This window comes from Oncorhynchus kisutch, unplaced genomic scaffold (genome assembly GCF_002021735.2).
Source record: "Oncorhynchus kisutch isolate 150728-3 unplaced genomic scaffold, Okis_V2 Okis02a-Okis13b_hom, whole genome shotgun sequence".
NCBI classification, from domain to species: domain Eukaryota; kingdom Metazoa; phylum Chordata; class Actinopteri; order Salmoniformes; family Salmonidae; genus Oncorhynchus; species Oncorhynchus kisutch.
Window position 1 is genome coordinate 7,032,003 of NW_022261979.1, and position 24,501 is coordinate 7,056,503.

A 24,501-nucleotide genomic window follows, 5' to 3' on the forward strand; every position below is an offset into this window, starting at 1 on the left:
GCACTATATAGGGAATAGGGAGCAGTTTGAGACCAGAGTCCTATGGGAGCACTATATAGGGAACAGTTTGAGACCAGAGTCCTATGGGAGCACTATATAGGGAACCGTTTGAGACCAGAGTCCTATGGGAGCACTATATAGGGAACAGTTTGAGACCAGAGTCCTATGGGAGCACTATATAGGGAACCGTTTGAGACCAGAGTCCTATGGGAGCACTATATAGTGAATAGGGAACAGTTTGAGACCAGAGTCCTATGGGAGCACTATATAGGGAACAGTTTGAGACCAGAGTCCTATGGGAGCACTATATAGGGAACAGTTTGAGACCAGTGTCCTATGGGTGCACTATATAGGGAACAGTTTGAGAACAGAGTCCTATGAGAGCACTATATAGGGAACAGTTTGAGACCAGAGTCCTATGAGAGCACTATATAGGGAACAGTTTGAGACCAGAGTCCTATGAGAGCACTATATAGGGAACCGTTTGAGACCAGAGTCCTATGAGAGCACTATATAGGGAACAGTTTGAGACCAGAGTCCTATGAGAGCACTATATAGGGAACAGTTTGAGACCAGAGTCCTATGAGAGCACTATATAGGGAACAGTTTGAAACCAGAGTCCTATGGGAGCACTATATAGGGAACAGTTTGAGACCAGAGTCCTATGAGAGCACTATATAGGGAACCGTTTGAGACCAGAGTCCTATGAGAGCACTATATAGTGAATAGGGAACAGTTTGAGACCAGAGTCCTATGAGAGCACTATATAGGGAACCGTTTGAGACCAGAGTCCTATGGGAGCACTATATAGGGAACAGTTTGAGACCAGAGTCCTATGAGAGCACTATATAGTGAATAGGGAACAGTTTGAGACCAGAGCCCTATGGGAGTACTATATAGGGTGCAGTTTGAGACCAGAGCCCTATGGGAGCACTATATAGGGTGCAGTTTGTGACACAGTCTTTATCTTCCTTATACGAGCCGTATTAATGAGCTGTATGTATGCATGGACAGACAGCCACTCTGCTGCACCAGGGGCACAAACCTATGGAAGACAAGAGTCAAAACCAGGTAAAATTGAGCTATTTGTGCATTTAATTATTTAAAGGTCAAACTGACAATGCATAAAATATTGATAGGAATCTTGGTGGTGCGTATGCAGATATAATTATACGGCCAGCGTGAGGAGGTGAACTACTGTACAGTGTGTTTGGGGGTGAAAGAGAAACTGCAACGCATCATAAGGCATTTGTGTCACGGCTGGGAGGGAGGGAACATAGAGATGAGCTGCATACATTTAATGCTCAGGACATATCAATTCATGCATTATTCATTTACTCATTCATCCATCCACTCATTAATTCAGTCAGCCATTCACTCATTCATTGTACATGTACATAATATGGGCTCCCGAGTGGCGCAGCGGTCTAAGGCACTGCATCTCAGTGCAAGAGGCGTCACTACAGTCCCTGGTTCGAATCCAGGCGGTATCACATCCGGCCATGATTGGGAGTCCCATAGGGTGGCTCACAATTGGCCCAGCTTAGTCCAAGTTTGGCCGGCCTAGACCGTCATTGTAAATAAGAATTAGTTCTTAACTGACTTGCCAGGTTAAATGAAGATAATACATACACATATATATATATTGCTCTGGGTCCAGCTTCCCGTTATGGAGGGGCTAGTGGATTGGCAGTATGTCCTGGTTCTGCCAGTTGAGAAGAGATATTATATCACCGTGTGTCTCTGGAACGTCTCATCTGACTGAGATCCAATGAGAAAGCAGCTCTTCTCAGGTAGTCACACAGCAGGACGCTGATGTGACGCTCTGCCGACAGCCAGACGGACTTTGTGAAAAAGACAATCTATTTTACTTTTGATGAGAAAAGCTCCACAAAGCATGCATTATTTCACGACGCACCTGCTGATATCACATTTATATGCAAACGGGTGTACATTTCCCCCACTGTCTGCCTGAATATTGATATTCTCAGCTGTCCGTCAGGGTGGTGAAATCCTCTTCAACAAAACAAAGGGAATCTGATGTTATCAGCATAATGTTAATGCAAACAGAATACAAAGCTATGTATTACGCTTCCATAAAGCTTCATCTCCATGCGCTTTGCATTATGGGGATTAATAACATGTGTCTTTACAAACTGGTTCAGAGGAGCAGACACTACACATACAAAAGTATGTGGACACCCCTTCAAATTAGTGGATTCAGCTATTTTAGCCACACCCGTTGCTGACAGGTGTATAACATTCAGCACACGGCCATGCAATCTCCATAGACAAACACTGGCAGTATAATGGCTTTACTGAAGAGCTCAGTGACTTTCAAAGTAGCACCGTCATAGGATGCCACTTTTCAGTTCGTCAAATTTCTGCCCTGCTAGAGCTGCCCTGGTCAACTGTTTGTGCTGTTATTGTGAAGTGGAAACTTCTAGGAGCAACAACGGTTCAGCCACAAAGTGGTAGGCCACACAAGCTCACAGAACGGGACCGCCGAGTGCTGAAACGTGTAGCGAGTAAAAATAGTCTGTCCTCGGTTGCAACACTCACTACCGAGTTCCAAACTGCCTCTGGAAGCAACGTCGGGCACAATAACTGTTTGTAAGAAGCTTCATGAAATGGGTTTCCATGGCTGAGCAGCCGCACACAAGCCTAAGATCACCATGTGCAATGCCAAGCGTCGGCTCACCGCCATAAATATACACGAGTATGTGGACCTGCCCCAATGCATAGTGCCAACTGTAAAGTTTGGTGGAAGAGGAATAATGGTCTGGGGCTGTTCTTCATGGTTCGGGCCTCTTAGTTCCAGTGAAGGGAAATGTTAACTCAACAGCATACATTACATTCTAGATGATTCGGTGCTTCCAACTTTGTGGCAACAGTTTGGGGAAGGCTCTTTCCTGTTTCAGCATGACAATGCCCCCGTGCACAAAGTGAGGTCCATACAGAACTGGTTTGTCGAGGTCGGTGTGGAAGAACTTGACTGGCCTGCACAGTGCCCTGACTTTAACCCCATCGAACACCTTTGGGATTAATTGGAACGCCGACTGCGAGCCAGGCCTAATCGCCCAACTTCAGTGCCCGACCTCACTAATACTCTTGTGGCTGAATGGAAGCAAGTCCCCGCAGCAATGTTCCAACATCTAGTGGAAAACCTTCCCAGAAGAGTGGAGGCTGTTATAGCAGTAATGTTCCAACATCTAGTGGAAAGCCTTCCCAGAAGAGTGGAGGCTGTTATAGCAGCAATGTTCCAACATCTGGTGGAAAGCCTTCCCAGAAGAGTGGAGGCTGTTATAGCAGCAATGTTCCAACATCTAGTGGAAAGCCTTCCCAGAAGAGTGGAGGCTGTTATAGCAGCAATGTTCCAACATCTAGTGGAAAGCCTTCCCAGAAGAGTGGAGGCTGTTATAGCAGCAATGTTCCAACATCTAGTGGAAAGCCTTCCCAGGAGAGTGGAGGCTGTTATAGCAGCAAAAGCGGGACCAACTCCATATTAATATGCCCATGATGTTGGAATGAGATGTTCGACAAGCAGGTGTCCACATACTTTTAGTCATGTGGTGTACTTCACTTTGAGAACAAGCGTTTAACTCGGCATCCAAAGTGGCTGCTTGGTATTTGGAGGTTGGAAGAGTCCTTGACCCTGAGGTTCACTTTGTGGTGGGCTTGAACTGGAACAGGAGTCTACCTGAACTACCTGAACACCATTCACCAGCCCTAACATGCAGTGGTGGTGTGTGTGTGTGTGTGTGGGGGGGGGGGGGGTTGGCTGGATCCTGTGGTGTAGGAGGTGATGACACACACGCGCCAGCAACACACACACACACACACAGCGCCAGCAACACACACGCACACACTCACACACAGGGTCAGCAACATACACACACAGCGCCAGCAACACACATGCACACACACACAGGGTCAGCAACACACACACACAGCGCCAGCAGCACACACACACACACAAACACATACAGGGTCAGCAACACACACACAGCGCCAGCAACACACACACACACACACACACACACACAACCTGACCAATAGAGCCAATATATTACATGTCTTGGCGGTGCCCTGGAGAGGCTGGCTGGATCCCGTGGTGTAGGAAGAGATGACCTTCACAGTGTACTCAGTGTCACTTTGCAGGTTCAGGATCAGCATGGTGTTGACGTCGTCTCCCACAAAGGTCTCCAGAGCTGACCCCGGCACTGTAGGAAACACAGAGACTGGCTCAGCAACACGCATAGACACACAGACACACACAGACACAGACACAGACACACACACACACACGTATCATGTTGCACCTGAAGTTCCAACCAAATGTATTTGAGGGCAGTCTGGACAATGAGGAAGGGAGGCGCAGGCAGACAGAAGGGAAGAAGGGCAGGGAACATGTACTGTAGTGAGAGTAAGCACCTCTCCACTAACAGACTGAGGCAGAGCCCCCTGTTCCTCTTGTTGTAGATGGCATTCAATCTAGTTGGAGGACCCATTTCTCTGGACCACAGGACAGGGTATTAAATCTAGGTGGAGGACCCATTTCTCTGGACCACAGGACAGGGTATTAAATCTAGGTGGAGGACCCATTTCTCTGGACACAGGACAGGGCATTCAATCTAGGTGGAGGACCCATTTCTCTGGACACAGGACAGGGCATTCAATCTAGGTGGAGGACCCATTTCTCTGGACCACAGGGCAGGGTATTCAATCTAGGTGGAGGACCCATTTCTCTGGACCACAGGGCAGGGTATTACATCTAGGTGGAGGACCCATTTCTCTGGACGACAGGACAGGGTATTAAATCTAGGTGGAGGACCCATTTCTCTGGACCACAGGGCAGGGTATTCAATCTAGGTGGAGGACCCATTTCTCTGGACCACAGGGCAGGGTATTAAATCTAGGTGGATGACCCATTTCTCTGGACCACAGGACAGTTTAAAGAGCTTCTAATAGAAAGCAGAGACTCACACAGTCACAGGATGCAACCCAAATGGCAACCAATCCCCTATGTAGTGCACTACTTTTGACCGGAGCTCTTTGGATCCTTGTCAAAAGTAGTGCACTATATAGGGAATAGGGTCCCATAGGGCTCTGATCAAAAGTAGTGCACTACATAGGGACCAGGTTTCCATTTGGAACACATCCACAGACTCTTTCTTCTTTCTGTTCTCATGTAGTTTCTCCAAGTAGGAAACAAAGCTGAGGGATATTTCCCCACATGCTGTGTTACACCCACATCAAGCCTTCTGTTTACAATGGAAAATGACCGAGACGGCAGACTGAATAATGGTGTTTAAAAGACTGACTGAGACGGCAGACTGAATAATGGTGTTTAAGACTGTCTGAGACGGCAGACTGAATAATGGTGTTTAAAAGACTGACTGAGACGGCAGACTGAATAATGGTGTTTAAAAGACTGACTGAGACGGCAGACTGAATAATGGTGTTTAAGACTGTCTGAGACGGCAGACTGAATAATGGTGTTTAAGACTGTCTGAGACGGCAGACTGAATAATGGTGTTTAAAAGACTGTCTGAGACGGCAGACTGAATAATGGTGTTTAAGACTGTCTGAGACGGCAGACTGAATAATGGTGTTTAAAAGACTGTCTGAGACGGCAGACTGAATAATGGTGTTTAAAAGACTGTCTGAGACGGCAGACTGAATAATGGTGTTTAAAAGACTGTCTGAGACGGCAGACTGAATAATGGTGTTTAAAAGACTGTCTGATACGGCAGACAGAATAATGGTGTTTAAAAGACTGTCTGAGACGGCAGACAGAATAATGGTGTTTAAAAGACTGTCTGATACGGCAGACAGAATAATGGTGTTTAAAAGACTGTCTGAGACGGCAGACTGAATAATGGTGTTTAAAAGATTGAGACGAGAGAGGTGTGTATTGTAACAGGTGTGTATTGTAACAGGTGTGTATTGTAACAGGTGTGTATTGTAACAGGTGTGTATTGTAACAGGTGTGTATTGTAACAAGTGTATTGTAACAGGTGTGTATTATAACAGGTGTGTATTATAACAGGTGTATTGTAACAGGTGTGTATTATAACAGGTGTGTATTGTAACAGGTGTGTATTGTAACAGGTGTGTATTATAACGGGTGTGTATTGTAACAGGTGTGTATTGTAACAGGTGTATTGTAACAGGTGTGTACGTACCAGAGGTGGGTTGGTAGACTACCCTGAAGCCCAAGGTGGGAGAAGGAGGCGTGTCCCAGGTGATGCGGAAGCGACTGAACCACTCCTCAGACACCCTCAGGTTGCTAGGCGCCGAGAGGGGCACTGACAAAACAAGAGCAGTAGAGAAACTGTCACTTATACACTGTGGTTTACGGTAAAATGGTGAAGATATGGTTCAAATATGGTAGAGAAACTGTCACTTATACACTGTGGTTTACGGTAAAATGGTGAAGATGATTGGTAGAGAAACTGTCACTTATACACTGTGGTTTACGGTAAAATGGTGAAGATATGGTTCAAAATAATTGGTAGAGAAACTGTCACTTATACACTGTGGTTTACGGTAAAATGGTGAAGATGATTGGTAGAGAAACTGTCACTTATACACTGTGGTTTACGGTACGCCGTTAGGCTGCAGTCAATTGTTATGGTATTGCACCAATATGCAAACCACAGATTCCATCCATCCAAAACACAGAGTTATTAAAGTCATATGTATGTGTGATTTATGAGCTATTGTGTTTTTACAAGGTCTGGGGTTTCATTTGGAATACAAGCTAGCCAAAGCCAAAGGGACTGTACTCTCTCTGCTCTCTACTTTAAAAACACATTTGACTTATATTCACTGTGGCATTTTCATTTACATTTTAAAGAGGAGACAATCCTAGTCTGAAAAAGCACCCCTATCCCTATAGGCTGCACTACTGTTGGTCTGAGCCTTACGGACCGTGCCGCGGTACACGAGTACAACTTGAGACGGTCTGGTCACACGGATTTCTTAGGTGACAAAGATCCGGATGGATATTGTGATTTATCAGCGTAGTAACAAACCCCCCCCACCTAGCAACCCACGCAACCCGAAACAGTTCACTCTGTTCACACACCCTTCTTGTTGGCAGAGAGAAAACACTGCAGTTTTAAAGTGAATTTCCTGCATTTGTACACATTATGCCACAGAGCGAAGGGAAAATGTAGCAGTTTTAAAGCTAACTTCCTGCATTTCTCCACATTTTCCATGTCTTACGTGTGTTCATAAGGATGTGTTCATAAGGATGTGTTCATAAGGATGTGTTCATAAGGATGCCAGGAGTCGAACACCAAACAAATGTTTATTTCTTTATTTTTAGTCGGGGCCCGCGGTCCGTATTGACCCCGTTCTGTATCCGGATCTGTCCCTCGGTCCGTATTGACCCCGTTCTGTATCCGGATCTGTCCCGCGGTCCGTATTGACCCCGTTCTGTATCCGGATCCAGCCCGCGGTCCGTATTGACCCCGTTCTGTATCCGGATCCAGCCAGCAGTCCGTATTGACCCCGTTCTGTATCCGGATCCAGCCCGCGGTCCGTATTGACCCCGTTCTGTATCCGGATCCAGCCAGCAGTCCGTATTGACCCCGTTCTGTATCCGGATCCAGCCAGCAGTCCGTATTGACCCCGTTCTGTATCCGGATCCAGCCAGCAGTCCGTATTGACCCAGTTCTGTATCCGGATCCAGCCAGCAGTCCGTATTGACCCCATTCTGTATCCGGATCCAGCCAGCTGTCCGTATTGACCCTGTTCTGTATCCGGATCCAGCCAGCTGTCCGTATTGACCCCGTTCTGTATCCGGATCCAGCCAGCAGTCCGTATTGACCCCGTTCTGTATCCGGATCCAGCCAGCAGTCCGTATTGACTCCGTTCTGTATCCGGATCCAGCCAGCAGTCCGTATTGACCCCGTTCTGTATCCGGATCCAGCCAGCAGTCTGTATTGACCCCGTTCTGTATCCGGATCCAGCCAGCAGTCCGTATTGACCCCGTTCTGTATCCGGATCCAGACAGCAGTCCGTATTGACCCCGTTCTGTATCCGGATCCAGCCAGCGGTCCGTATTGACCCCGTTCTGTATCCGGATCCATCCAGCGGTCCGTATTGACCCCGTTCTGTATCCGGATCCAGCCAGCAGTCTGTATTGACCCCGTTCTGTATCCGGATCCAGCCAGCAGTCCATATTGACCCCGTTCGGTGCCCGGATCCGGCCCGCAATCGGTATTGACCCCGTTCTGTGTCCGGATCTGGCCCGCGGTCCGTATTGACCCCGTCCTGTGTCCGGATCTGGGCCTCGGCCCGTATTGACCCCGTCCTGTGTCCGGATCTGGGCCTCGGTCCGTATTGACCCCGTCCTGTGTCCGGATCTGGGCCTCAGTCCGTATTGACCCCGTCCTGTGTCCGGATCTGGGCCTCGGCCCGTATTGACCCCGTCCTGTGTCCGGATCTGGGCCTCGGTCCGTATTGACCCCGTCCTGTGTCCGGATCTGGGCCTCGGGCCGTATTGACCCCGTTCTAGGTCCGGATCTGGGCCTCGGGCCGTATTGACCCCGTTCTGTGTCCGGGTCCGGCACGCGGTCTGTATTGACCCCATTCTGTGTCCAGGTCCGGCCCGCGGTCCGTATTGACCCCGTTCTGTGTCCGGGTCCGGCCCGCGGTCCGTATTGACCCCGTTCTGTGTCCGGGTCCGGCCCGCGGTCCACCAGATGAGTATGACTGATGTAGTGAATAGGATACCGTTTTGGGTGCATCACCAGCTTGCTATTGGTAGAGTGTTTAATCATTCAGACAATGATGTTGAGCTGAGTGTATATAATCAATTACAGCATGAGGAAGTGTTTCAGTGGCTCATGACTGAGAACAGACTGACTGTGTGACTATGAATGGCTTTCATTAAGCTTATTAATGGACATGATCAATAATTGCTGGCTGTTCATTTACAGCGTCCTCAGAGGGTGACGACAGGGAACCGACACACTGGGAACATTTTCCACCTGCTGTTACTCGTCTGATTGAGGTGGTTCACTGAACTTAGTGGGATTGGTATCTAGATGGATAATCCTCCTCAACCAAATGCCTACCATTTGATTTTGATTTGATTCATTTTATTACAGTGTCATGCCTCTTTAAGATGCCCTGCCCACATGGAGTCATGCATCTTCAGGATGCCCCGCCCACATGGAGTCATGCATCTTCAGGATGCCCTGCCCACATGGAGTCACGCATCTTCAGGATGCCCCGCCCACATGGAGTCATGCATCTTCAGGATGCCCCGCCCACATGGAGTCATGCATCTTCAGGATGCCCCGCCCACATGGAGTCATGCATCTTCAGGATGCCCCGCCCACATGGAATCATGCATCTTCAGGATGCCCTGCCCACATGGAGTCATGCATCTTCAGGATGCCCCGCCCACATGGAGTCATGCATCATCAGGATGCCCCTCACACATGGAGTCATGCATCTTCAGGATGCCCTGCCCACATGGAGTCATGCATCTTCAGGATGCCCTGCCCACATGGAGTCATGCATCTTCAGGATGCCCCGCCCACATGGAATCATGCATCTTCAGGATGCCCTGCCCACATGGAGTCATGCATCTTCAGGATGCCCCGCCCACATGGAGTCATGCATCATCAGGATGCCCCTCACACATGGAGTCATGCATCTTCAGGATGCCCTGCCCACATGGAGTCATGCATCTTCAGGATGCCCTGCCCACATGGAGTCATGCATCTTCAGGATGCCCCGCCCACATGGAATCATGCATCTTCAGGATGCCCTGCCCACATGGAGTCATGCATCTTCAGGATGCCCCGCCCACATGGAGTCATGCATCATCAGGATGCCCCTCACACATGGAGTCATGCATCTTCAGGATGCCCTGCCCACATGGAGTCATGCATCTTCAGGATGCCCTGCCCACATGGAGTCATGCATCTTCAGGATGCCCCGCCCACATGGAATCATGCATCTTCAGGATGCCCTGCCCACATGGAGTCATGCATCTTCAGGATGCCCCGCCCACATGGAGTCATGCATCATCAGGATGCCCCTCACACATGGAGTCATGCATCTTCAGGATGCCCTGCCCACATGGAGTCATGCATCTTCAGGATGCCCCGCCCACATGGAATCATGCATCTTCAGGATGCCCCGCCCACATGGAGTCATGCATCATCAGGATGCCCCGCCCACATGGGCTTAAGTATTTGCTGTGTCAAAATAAAATAATCCCATATATATATGCACACACACACACACACACACACACACACACACACACACACACACACACACACACACACACACACACACACACATACATACATACACACATATATATAAACAGTACTACTCACATCTACTCATCCAAGGGTTTTCATTGGTTTTACTATTTTCTACATTGTAGAATAATAGTAAAGACATCAAAACTATGAAATAACACGTATGGAATCATGTAATAACCCAAAACATTTGAGTTTCTTCAAAGTGGCCACCCTTTGCCTTGATGACAGCTTTGCACACTCTTGGAATTCTCTCAACCAGCTTCATGAGGTGGTCACCTGGAATGCATTCCAATTAACGGGATTGCCTTGTTAAAAGTTCATTTGTGGAATCAGTTGTGTTGTGACAAAGTAGAGGTGGTATACAGAATTTGGTAAAAGACCAAGTCCATATTATGGCAAGAACAACTCAACACTTCCAGGTGACTAACTCATGAAGCTGGTTGAGAGAATACCAAGAGTGTGCAAAGCCGTCATCAAGGCAAAGGGTGGCTACTTTGAAGAATCTCAAATATAAAATATATTTTGATTTGTTTAACACTTCTTTTTTTGGTTACTACATGAATTCCATATGTGTTATTTCATAGTTTTGATGTATATATAGAAATAGGTATGTAGAGCTCAATATAGAGCTTGAATTGTATCATAGCATTTACCATACACCCCCCACAATAGAGCCAGGTCTATACCCCAGTCATCACACCAGCTACAAGACCAGCTTCATAGAACCATCCACAAGGAAGGCTGTACTCACATGTTCTGCCCACAGAAGAAACACTGATGCCGTCCTGTCCATCTGTGTAGACTGGGGTGACCGTGACCTTGTGCTCTGTGTCAGACAGCAGAGGCTGGAGAAGGACTGTGGTCTGCTGCCCAGGCACCAGGACCTGGCAGGTAGAGATTAGACATAGTGTTACACAGTGTGTGTGTGTGTGTGTGTGCATAAGCGTGAGGGTTTCTCCTCAGAAATCTATCTGACCTCCAAGTGTGTCTTATTTCACTGCTACCGACACGTCATTAATCAAACATATGGTAACGTCTCATCTAGCCTGTTGATTGGCCAGTTCCCACAGTGGCCAGTGGCTGAACTGACACTTGGCTTTGGGTATGAGGCTGATACCTGGTCTGAAGTTCTTTCCAAACATTTTCACTGCTCTATTCTTCCATTTTTTGTTTCTCATTAACAAAATTTTACTCAACGACAAGACAGTTAAAACCCGATATGTTGTTAACGACAAGAAAGATTAACATCTTATGAAAATTCCCAAATCGCACCCTATTCCCTATTTAGTGCACTACTTTTGACCAGGGCCCATAGGGTTCCTGTTCCTAAAATAGTGCACTTATATAGGGAATAGGGTTCCATTTGGGACAGAAACAAAGTTAGCCTGATATTACCTCTCTGCATAATCATTAGCAGATTAGTAGTATCATGCTGTTCTGGTCGCTCATTAGACTCTTAGACCACAGTTAAAAATAGGATTTAAAAAGAAGTTCCCAAAGGATGTTACCAACACAAAAAAAGGGTTTGAAATGGTAAAAAGTTCCCTGAGAAGGTTCAACTATGTAAAAGGAATAATATTATAGTATCATTACTTGGAATTAGATCTTGTATGATAGCCTCACCGTATAAACTGTTTTACAAGTCCTCTATGATCCTTCCCTGGTCGGTCTGGGCTTTTCTTTTTTTTTATCCCATCTTGTGAAGTGTCAAGCCCCATACCGTGGAAATGGACTGTCCACCAGGCATGTGCTGTTTAAATCGGAACTGCCAAGTAGTTGGTTCGAGCCCAAAGTGAACGTTCCTGAATGCCCTCTCTAAGAAGCCATATCCTCACATGCAGAGGAGTGAGAGGCTAAACCCAAACCCCATCCCTATCCTCCATCCCATCCCCTGCCCTGTCAGACCCCACACCAGAGCTGAACTGTCCTGACTCCTGCACAACAACTCTGATTAACGGAGCTGTCCAATAGACGCGTGGTGCTGAAACCTGCCAGGGGAGTTAGCTTGACTCAGCCCAAAATTAAACGATCTGAAAGTCCCAACCGTTCTCTCTAAGGAGCATGTCCTCACAGGTCTCTACTTCAGTCTGTGGGGTAATTGGGATTCTTCAGAAAAAAAAGAAGAAAAAAAACTATTTATGGGTGTGTCCCAAATTACACCCTATTCCCTATGTAGTGCACTACTTTTGACCAGAACCCTATGGGGACCCTATTCCCTATGTAGTGCACTACTTTTGACCAGAGCCCTATGGGGACCCTATTCCCTATGTAGTGCACTACTGTTGACCAGAGCCCTATAGGGACCCTATTTCCTATGTAGTGCACTACTTTTGACCAGAGCCCTATGGGCCCTATATAAGGAACAGAGTGCCGTATGGGGTGCAGTCAGTGTGTTCCATTCGTTCCTCAGTGACCTAAATGCTTGTTGAAAAGATAATGGAAGTTCTTCCACGTTGCTCCGTCCCCTCTATCTTCCCCAACACAGCAGGAGCCGCGGAGATGCAGAGGTCCCAGGTGGAAATTAAAATACGAGTGAAGGACAAAGAATAGATAGAGGGTTTAAGTGCTGAATCACTGTAGAGTCCCTTGGCCCCATAGGGCTCTGTGGAGGTTGGTGCAGAGAGGTGGAAGGGGCTCAAAACGAATAATTTTTCTCATCGTACAAATGAGTCAACACACTGTGATTCTATTGAACACACTGGAGAATAAAATGGTGTGATTCTATTGCACACACTGGAGAATAAAATGGTGTGATTCTATTGAACACACTGGAGAATAAAATGGTGTGATTCTATTGAACACACTGGAGAATAAAATGGTGTGATTCTATTGAACACACTGGATAAGACAATGGTGTGATTCTATTGAACACACTGGATAATAAAATGGTGTGATTCTATTGAACACACTGGATAATAAAATGGTGTGATTGAATTGAATTTGAGCAGGGAGATAAAAAAAAACTCCAGTCAGATGAAGACTATCTTACATACTAGGTGAAGAATACTTTGGCAAAACTACCTACATTTTACTCATCTATCAGACGTTCTTATCCAGAGCGACTTACAGGAGCAATGAGGGTTAAGTGCCTTGCTCAAGGGCACATCGACAGATGTTTCACCTAGTTGGCTCCGGGATTTGAACCAGTGACCTTTCGGTTACTGGCACATAGCTCTCAACCGCTAGGCTGTCTGCCACCCCGTTCTTCGTTGTCTCCACACATCTGCTTCCCTATCGACCTGTCTATTGTTTCTATCATTCTACCACCCACTCATTGTCTATCCATTCTATGCATTGTCTACAAATAGCCTTTATGTGAAAGGCATATACATAACAGAGAAGGGTTAAGTTGTCAATGCTTAGTCTGAAGAACAGTCAAAACCCAGGATTTACATTCCAAACGTATCTGTTCTTAATCGGCGACCTTTAGGATCAACAAAACAGGACAACTGAAAGGACAACAATGAGTTCCACAAGTTTGTCAACCACATTTCAAATTGGAGGTGTCTTTTCAGAAAACACTCTGAGAAAAAAAGATGCTATCTAGAACCTTAAAGGGTTCTAAGACTGTCCCAATAGGTACAACCCTTTTGGCTCCATGTAGAACCCGTTTGGTTCCAGGTAGAACCCTTTTGTCTCCGGGTAGAACCCTTTTGGTTCCAGGTAGAACCCTTTTGGCTCCAGGTAAAACCATTTTGGCTCCATGTAGAACCCTTTTTGTTCCAGGTAGAACCCTTTCTACAGAGGGTTCTACCTGGAACCGAAAAGGGTTATCCTATGGGGATAGCAGAAGAACCCTTTTCTCTAAGAGTGTAGATAGATATTATGCATCCATGCAGTGTGTCAAACTAATCAGTGGATCGACATGTGTCTCAATTTCTGTGCCTTACAGGAATTAGTTCAGTGACTAAGCCACCATGATCAAATAATCAAAGACTTTCATTAGGTTCCAGAGAGCCCAAAGGAGCATGGGTAATAATTTATCTGGTTCCTTTCAAACAGCACTGTGACTGTGTCAGCCAGTTAATTCCACACTGATACACAAATTAGACATGCTCAACAGTAATTACACATTTAGATCAGGATTTAACCTCTGGATGGGGACAGCTACAGAACTTGTCCTGTCATCAGGATCTAACCCCTGGATGGGTACAGCTACAGAACGTGTCCTATCATCAGGATTTAACCCCTAGATGGGGACAGCTACAGAACTTGTCCTGTCATCAGGATCTAACCCCTGGATGGGTACAGCTACAGAACGTGTCCTATCATCAGGATTTAACCCCTAGATGGGGACAGCTACAGAACTTGTCCTGTCATCAGGATCTAACCCCTGGATGGGTACAGCTACAGAACGTGTCCTATCATCAGGATTTAACCCCTTGGTGGGGACAGCTACAGAACTTGTCCTGTCATCAGGATCTAACCCCTGGATGGGTACAGCTACAGAACGTGTCCTGTCATCAGGATTTAGCCCCTGGAAGGGTACAGCTACAGAACATGTTCTGTCATCAGGATTTAACCCCTGGATGGGGACAGCTACAGAACGTGTCCTATCATCAGGATTTAACCTCTAGATGGGGACATCTACAGAACGTGTCCTGTCATCAGGATCTACCCTCCCTGAGGTGATTTTCATTGTGTGGTGCCAAACCATCAAAGTAAGATGCTTGGTTTCTGAACAGAGCTGAGTTACACAGAGTGATCTACCTACAACACACGCATAGGAAAATGACCTCTGAACTTCCCCTCTGTGATACACTCCACGTACAGTCTAAATCTGCCCATCTTTGACCATATTCCCAAAGGGATGTGAAACCATCCGGACATTAAGACGCCTGGTAACTCTGTGAGTTCTCTCTATACTCACTGACAACCTAGCGTACAACCAGGTTGCTAAGGTGCAGGACGGTGTGACCAGTGAGAATAAGGAGTGACTTATAATCAATACACCACATATCATGATCACTGAAAGTAAACTCTTCTTCAGAAATAGCCAATCTCTGCCTCTAAACGAGCTCCAAACTCACTGACTCCTCGTTGCGGTCTCCTGTGAGGCTGACGTAGGTGACTCTGTACTGGTCCACCTTAGGATCCTCCAGCTGCCATGACACCTCCAGGCTGTAGGTGGTCTCCTCCTGGACCTGCAGGCCTCTCACCGCATGACGCACCACTGGAGGGGACAGGTAACACAGAGATGTTCATGTATCGACTTATTGAATCCTTTTGACCAGGCCAGTTAGCTGATAACAAGCTTGGACAAGAGACCTGATTGAGTTCACACAACATGAAATGACTCATCATCATCATATGCAATTACAATCAGGATATTCAGCACCATGCAATTTAGCAACACAATGCAGTCAATAATCACATCTTTGTAAACCAGGAGTAGTCTGTCATTTTATACCAGCGTGGTCAAGTAACAAGTCCTTCTAAAACCAAAGCAAAGCAAACCCTGCCGAAGCGATAACACTCTTAGGGATGGATGTTTTCCTGACCACATTACATAACCAGGAATAACTCTGAGCCCTACATATAAGATAACCCAGGTAGAAGAGACTAAATGTCCACCAGGAATAACTGAGCCCTACATATAAGATAACCCAGATAGAAGAGACTAAATGTCCGCCAGGAATAACTCTGAGCCCTAGATATAAGATATAACCCAGTTAGAAGAGACTAAATGTCCACCAGGAATAACTCTGAACTGTAGCTATGAGATATAACCCAGGTAGAAGAGACTAAATGTCTACCAGGAATAACTCTGAGCCCTAGCTATGAGATATAACCCAGGTAGAAGAGACTAAATGTCCACCAAGAATAACTCTGAGCTGTGGCTATGAGATATAACCCAGGTAGAAGAGACTAAATGTCCACCAGGAATAACTCTGAGCTGTGGCTATGAGATATAACCCAGGTAGAAGAGACTAAATGTCCACCAGGAATAACTCTGAGCTGTAGCTATGAGATATAACCCAGGTAGAAGAGACTAAATGTCCACCAAGAATAACTCTGAGCTGTGGCTATGAGATATAACCCAGGTAGAAGAGACTAAATGTCCACCAGGAATAACTCTGAGCTGTAGCTATGAGATATAACCCAGGTGGAAGAGACTAAATGTCCACCAGGAATAACTCTGAGCTGTGGCTATGAGATATAACCCAGGTAGAAGAGACTAAATGTCCACCAGGAATAACTCTGAGCGCTAGCTATGAGATATAACCCAGGTAGAAGAGACTAAATGTCCACCAGGAATAACTCTGAGCTGTGGCTATGAGATATAACCCAGGTAGAAGAGACTAAATGTCCACCAGGAATAACTCTGAGCGCTAGCTATGAGATATAACCCAGGTAGAAGAGACTAAATGTCCACCAGGAATAACTCTGAGCGCTAGCTATGAGATATAACCCAGGTAGAAGAGACTAAATGACTTCAGACCTGAGAAATACGACAGTAGTTTAAAAGTAGTAAATCTTTGATGATTGAATTTGGAAACTCTAGTTTGGTCCCATATGGTACCATGTGGCTCTCGGCAGGACTATAATCGAGTCAGAGAGACTTGTGGGAGCAGAACGCTTGGTGACAACATGAAAAAGAGCCTTTTCCATTCGAACCAATAAGAATAATTTAAACAACAGTCACACCGTTCAAGTACCTGGCGTTGTAGTGGCAACCGTTGTTGTCCTGGCAACTGGAAACAATAGTGATGCAGTTTAGTAAGACAAACAGAGAGAAATACGATACTGAAAACTGAATCAAGTACTACAGTTTAGATTTAGTCGACGTTGCCTACCCAGTGTGGGTGCAGGCTGCACCTCCAGCCAAAGCTGTACCACATCTGATTCAACTCATTAAGTCTTTATTGGACAAAGGGATTAGTTCAATACCTGAATCTGGAGTCTTACTGATATAGCTGGAGTGAAAGCCTGGCCCTCTGCAGATAAGATCTGATTTAAAGTCACGGACTAAACTGCACAACTGCTGTATGGTGCATAGAGAATGAGTTGAGTTGCATTATTCTCTCACGTGTCGTCTCCACCACAAACACCGCATCACTCTCTGATTGGTCTTTGAAGACGGCTTGGAGCATCACTTCGTACTCTGTGTTAGGGCTCAGTCCACTGAGGAGGAAGGAGTCCACATCACCACTTATAGCCATCTAGAATACAGAGAGAGAGAGAGAGAGAGAGAGAGAAAAAGAGAGAGAGAGAGAGACAGAGAGAGAGACAGACAGAGAGAGACAGAGACAGAGACAGAGAGAGACAGACAGAGACAGAGAGAGAGAGAGAGAGAGAGAGAGAGAGAGAGAGAGAGAGAGAGACAGAGACAGAGACAGAGAGAGAGAGAGAGAGACAGAGAGAGAGAGAGACAGAGAGAGCGAGAGAGAGAGAGACAGAGAGAGAGAGAGAGAGAGAGAGAGAGAGAGAGAGAGAGAGAGAGAGAAACAGAGAGGATAATATACAGCTGCTATCCATATCATTATCATACACTGCTCTTTCATGGATTAACTCAACTAGTCTGCATTGAGCCTTTTGGGTCTCAGTGGTGTAACATTCTACCACCCTACCTCACAGACACAGTTTTTCCTAGCCACCGTGCTTCTACACCTGCATTGCTTGCTGTTTGGGGTTTTAGGCTGGGTTTCTGTACAGCACTTTGAGATATCAGCTGATGTACGAAGGGCTATATAAATACATTTGATTTGATTTGATTTGATCTACTCCACGGTAACATTCCACCACCCTACCTCACAGACACAGTGTATCTACTCCACAGTAACATTCTACCACCCTACCTCACAGACACAGTGTATCTACTCCACGGTAACATTCCACCACCCTACCTCACAGACACAGTGTATCTACTCCACAGTAACATTCCACCACCCTACCTCACAGACACAGTGTATCTACTCCACAGTAACATTCCACCACCCTACCTCACAGACACAGACAGTGTATCTACTCCACAGTAACATTGCACCACCCTACCTCACAGACACAGACAGTGTATCTACTCCACAGTAACATTCTACCATCCTACCTCACAGAGACAGACAGTATATCTACTCCACAGTAACATTTCACCACCCTACCTCACAGACACAGACAGTGTATCTACTCCACAGTAACATTCCACCACCCTACCTCACAGACACAGTGTATGTACTCCACAGTAACATTTTACCACCCTACCTCACAGACACAGTGTATCTACTCCACAGTAACATTCCACCACCCTACCTCATAGACACAGACAGTGTATCTACTCCACAGTAACATTCTACCACCCTACCTCACAGACACAGTGTATCTACTCCACAGTAACATTCTACCACCCTACCTCACAGACACAGTATCTACTCCACAGTAACATCCACCACCCTACCTCACAGACACAGTATCTACTCCACAGTAACATTCTACCACCCTACCTCACAGACACAGTGTATCTACTCCACAGTAACATTCCACCACCCTACCTCACAGACACAGTGTATCTACTCCACAGTAACATTCCACCACCCTACCTCACAGACACAGTGTATCTACTCCACAGTAACATTCCACCACCCTACCTCACAGACACAGTGTATCTACTCCACAGTAACATTATACCACCCTACCTCACATACACAGTGTATCTACTCCACAGTAACATTCCACCACCCTACCTCACAGACACAGTGTATCTACTCCACAGTAACATCCCATTACCCTACCTCACAGACACACACAGTGTATCTACTCCACAGTAACATTCTACCACCCTACCTCACAGACACAGTGTATCTACTCCACAGTAACATTCTACCACCCTACCTCACAGACACAGTGTATCTACTCCACAGTAACATTCCACCACCCTACCTCACAGACACAGTGTATCTACTCCACAGTAACATTCCACCACCCTACCTCACAGACACAGTGTATCTACTCCACAGTAACATCCCATTACCCTACCTCACAGACACAGTGCATCTACTCCACAGTAACATTCCACCACCCTACCTCACAGACACAGTGTATCTACTCCACAGTAACATTCCACCACCCTACCTCACAGACACAGTGTATCTACTCCACAGTAACATTCCACCACCCTACCTCACAGACACAGTGTATCTACTCCACAGTAACATTCTACCACCCTACCTCACAGACACAGTGTATCTACTCCACAGTAACATTCCACCACCCTACCTCACAGACACAGTGTATCTACTCCACAGTAACATTCCACCACCCTACCTCACAGACACAGTGTATCTACTCCACAGTAACATTCTATCACCCTACCTCACAGACACAGTGTATCTACTCCACACTAACATTCCACCACCCTACCTCACAGACACAGTGTATCTACTCCACAGTAACATTCTACCACCCTACCTCACAGACACAGTGTATCTACTCCACGGTAACATTCCACCACCCTACCTCACAGACACAGTGTATCTACTCCACAGTAACATTCCACCACCCTACCTCACAGACACAGTGTATCTACTCCACAGTAACATTCTACCACCCTACCTCACAGACACAGTGTATCTACTCCACGGTAACATTCCACCACCCTACCTCACAGACACAGTGTATCTACTCCACAGCATCAGCAGTATATTATTTTCTGCTGCAGTGACTCCCGGTAAACACACAGACCTGCAGTGCTATCTGTAAAGACCAGCTAGCTACAGTAGTCAGTCAGGAAAAAGGCCAGACACAGGTGATGCATGAGGCTGGTCAGTCAGTTCCGAGAGCATATTTCACTAGCTTGGGGCCATAACGGATTGTGCTTTATAGCCAACTCCAATGGCTGTGTGTCATAGGAGTTGGCTAAACAGCACAAACAGATCTGGCAACAGGCTAATATTTCACCAGCTGGCTAGAGACTGGAGCATTGTGCCGTTCTACAGCTGGTGTTCTCTTGTTAAGGACAGATGATCAACACTTTGGATCTGAGCCAGGATCCCAGTTATATCAGCCACTAAAAACCTAGTCAATCAGGCATCCAATCAAGTCAAGTAGCTAACTTGGATTATGAGTATTGGAGTTTGCACTTTTGGGACTATTCCATGTATTCTATTTTACCTGGCAAACTAAATGAAGAGCAGCAAGAGTCTCAGGAAGCATTTGACAAATGTATTGATCCAGGTCTGGTTTCCCTTTTGGATTGTCCCAGTACCAACCTCCTTAGTGGATTGTCCCAGTACCAACCTCCTTAGTGGATTGTCCCAGTACCAACCTCCTTAGTGGGTTGTCCCAGAACCAACCTCCTTAGTGGATTGTCCCAGAATCAACCTCCTTAGTGGATTGTCCCAGAACCAACCTCCTTAGTGGATTGTCCCAGAACCAACCTCCTTAGTGGATTGTCCCAGAACCAACCTCCTTAGTGGATTGTCCCAGTACCAACCTCCTTAGTGGGTTATCCCAGTACCAACCTCCTTAGTGGATTGTCCCAGAACCAACCTCCTTAGTGGATTGTCCCAGAACCAACCTCCTTAGTGGATTGTCCCAGAACCAACCTCCTTAGTGGATTGTCCCAGAACCAACCTTAGTGGACTGTCCCAGAACCAACCTCCTTAGTGGGTTGTCCCAGAACCAACCTCCTTAGTGGATTGTCCCAGTACCAACCTCCTTAGTGGGTTGTCCCAGAACCAACCTCCTTAGTGGATTGTCCCAGAACCAACCTCCTTAGTGGATTGTCCCAGAACCAACCTCCTTAGTGGATTGTCCCAGAACCAACCTCCTTAGTGGATTGTCCCAGAACCAACCTTAGTGGACTGTCCCAGAACCAACCTCCTTAGTGGGTTGTCCCAGAACCAACCTCCTTAGTGGATTGTCCCAGTACCAACCTCCTTAGTGGGTTGTCCCAGAACCAACCTCCTTAGTGGATTGTCCCAGAACCAACCTCCTTAGTGGATTGTCCCAGTACCAACCTCCTTAGTGGATTGTCCCAGTACCAACCTCCTTAGTGGGTTGTCCCAGAACCAACCTCCTTAGTGGATTGTCCCAGAACCAACCTCCTTAGTGGATTATCCCAGTACCAACCTCCTTAGTGGATTGTCCCAGAACCAACCTCCTTAGTGGATTGTCCCAGAACCAACCTCCTTAGTGGATTGTCCCAGTACCAACCTCCTTAGTGGGTTATCCCAGTACCAACCTCCTTAGTGGGTTGTCCCAGAACCAACCTCCTTAGTGGATTGTCCCAGAACCAACCTCCTTAGTGGATTGTCCCAGAACCAACCTCCTTAGTGGATTGTCCCAGAACCAACCTCCTTAGTGGATTGTCCCAGAACCAACCTCCTTAGTGGATTGTCCCAGAACCAACCTCCTTAGTGGATTGTCCCAGTACCAACCTCCTTAGTGGATTGTCCCAGAACCAACCTCCTTAGTGGATTGTCCCAGAACCAACCTCCTTAGTGGATTGTCCCAGTACCAACCTCCTTAGTGGATTGTCCCAGAACCAACCTCCTTAGTGGATTGTCCCAGAACCAACCTCCTTAGTGGGTTGTCCCAGAACCAACCTCCTTAGTGGGTTATCCCAGTACCAACCTCCTTAGTGGGTTATCCCAGTACCAACCTCCTTAGTGGGTTATCCCAGTACCAACCTCCTTAGTGGATTGTCCCAGTACCAACCTCCTTGGTGGGTTATCCCAGTACCAACCTCCTTAGTGGATTGTCCCAGAACCAACCTCCTTAGTGGATTGTCCCAGAACCAACCTCCTTAGTGGATTGTCCCAGAACCAACCTCCTTAGTGGGTTGTCCCAGAACCAACCTCCTTAGTGGGTTGTCCCAGAACCAACCTCCTTAGTGGATTATCCCAGTACCGACCTCCTTAGTGGGTTATCCCAGCACCAACCTCCTTAGTGGGTTGTCTCAGTACCAACCTCCTTAGTGGGTTATCCCAGTACCAACCTCTTTAGTGGATTATCCCAGTACCGACCTCCTTAGTGGGTTATCCCAGCACCAACCTCCTTAGTGGGTTGTCTCAGTACCAACCTCCTTAGTGGGTTGTCCCAGTACCAACCTCCTTAGTGGGTTATCCCAGTACCAACCTCCTTAGTGGGTTATCCCAGTACCAACCTCCTTAGTGGGTTGTCTCAGTACCAACCTCCTTAGTGGGTTGTCCCAGTACCAACCTCCTTGGTGGGTTATCCCAGTACTGACCTCCTTAGTGGGTTGTCCCAGTACCGACCTCCTTAGTGGGTTGTCCCAGTACCAATCTCCTTAGTGGATTATCCCAGTACCAACCTCCTTAGTGGATTATCCCAGTACCAAACTCCTTAGTGGGTTATCCCAGTACCGACCTCCTTAGTGGGTTATCCCATTACCAACCTCCTTAGTGGATTGTCCCAGTACCAACCTCCTTAGTGGGTTGTCCCAGTACCAACCTCCATAGTGGATTGTTCCAGAACCAACCTCCTTAGTGGGTTGTCCCAGTACCAACCTCCTTAGTGGGTTATCTCAGTACCAACCTCCTTAGTGGGTTACCCCAGTACCGACCTCCTTAGTGGGTTGTCTCAGTACCAACCTCCTTAGTGGGTTGTCCCAGTACCAACCTCCATAGTGGATTGTTCCAGAACCAACCTCCTTAGTGGGTTGTCTCAGTACTAATCTCCTTAGTGGGTTGTCCCAGTACCAACCTCCTTAGTGGGTTGTCTCAGTACCAACCTCCTTAGTGGGTTGTCCCAGTACCAACCTCCTTAGTGGGTTATCCCAGTACCAACCTCCTTAGTGGGTTATCCCAGTACCAACCTCCTTAGTGGGTTGTCTCAGTACCAACCTCCTTAGTGGGTTGTCCCAGTACCAACCTCCTTGGTGGGTTATCCCAGTACTGACCTCCTTAGTGGGTTGTCCCAGTACCGACCTCCTTAGTGGGTTGTCCCAGTACCAATCTCCTTAGTGGATTATCCCAGTACCAACCTCCTTAGTGGATTATCCCAGTACCAAACTCCTTAGTGGGTTATCCCAGTACCGACCTCCTTAGTGGGTTATCCCATTACCAACCTCCTTAGTGGATTGTCCCAGTACCAACCTCCTTAGTGGGTTGTCCCAGTACCAACCTCCATAGTGGATTGTTCCAGAACCAACCTCCTTAGTGGGTTGTCCCAGTGCCAACCTCCTTAGTGGGTTATCTCAGTACCAACCTCCTTAGTGGGTTACCCCAGTACCGACCTCCTTAGTGGGTTGTCTCAGTACCAACCTCCTTAGTGGGTTGTCCCAGTACCAACCTCCATAGTGGATTGTTCCAGAACCAACCTCCTTAGTGGGTTGTCTCAGTACTAATCTCCTTAGTGGGTTGTCCCAGTACCAACCTCCTTAGTGGGTTATCTCAGTACCAACCACTTTAGTGGGTTATCCCAGTACCGACCTCCTTAGTGGGTTATCCCAGTACCAACCTCCTTAGTGGGGTGTCCCAGTACCAACCTCCTTAGTGGGTTGTCCCAGTACCAACCTCCTTAGTGGGTTGTCCCAGTACCAACCTCCTTAGTGGGTTGTCCCAGTACCAACCTCCTTAGTGGGTTGTCCCTGTCCTAACCTCCTTAGTGGGTTGACCCCATACTGACCTCCTTAGTGTCCCCTCCATCATAAGGAGCCCAGGTCAGTTTGTAGAGGACGATACCCGGAGCAGAGTGACCCCAGCTGACCCGGAAGCTCTCTGCGGTGACCTCACTGGCCTGGAGGTCAAGAGGTTCTGGCACAGGGTCTATTAGAGAGATCAAACAGCATCATCAGAACAGGAGGATCAGCTACAACATGAAGTAAAACAAACATGACTTCTGACTGGAAAAACTCATACTACAGTCCTATTCTGACCTGGTTAGTACCAATAACATAGTTCCTAAAGTGAAAACCCTGTCCATCTGGCACTACTCTGAGAGACTCTGATTGGTTCTTACCGGTGGTGAAGCTGCCAGAGAGAGCTTCTGATTGGCCCTCGTCGTAGATCCCAAATATGGCTACCTCATACTCCGTTGCAGATTTCAGGTCATTCAGAGTCCAGGACGTGACTGGACCCACATCCACCTAAGGGGAAACAGAGACACACAGTATTGACAGAAGAGAGAGAGACACACAGTATTGACATAAGAGAGAGAGAGAGACACACAGTATTGGCAGAAGAGAGAGAGAGACACATTATTGACAGAAGAGAGAGAGACACACAGTATTGACAGAAGAGAG

The 24,501-nt window shown here is 47.0% G+C and overlaps 1 protein-coding gene across 1 annotated transcript in view; it reads right to left on the reverse strand.

Annotated features, from left to right (window-relative positions):
- Positions 1 to 24,501, reverse strand: part of LOC109884938 (collagen alpha-1(XIV) chain) — a 235,565-nt gene that overhangs the window by 123,272 nt on the left and 87,792 nt on the right. The window contains 8 exon segments of the mRNA XM_031811818.1: positions 4,074 to 4,223; positions 6,189 to 6,311; positions 11,053 to 11,185; positions 15,332 to 15,474; positions 16,961 to 16,996; positions 17,332 to 17,464; positions 23,886 to 24,025; positions 24,219 to 24,345. Of these exon segments, the coding sequence (XP_031667678.1) occupies positions 4,074 to 4,223; positions 6,189 to 6,311; positions 11,053 to 11,185; positions 15,332 to 15,474; positions 16,961 to 16,996; positions 17,332 to 17,464; positions 23,886 to 24,025; positions 24,219 to 24,345 (985 nt within the window).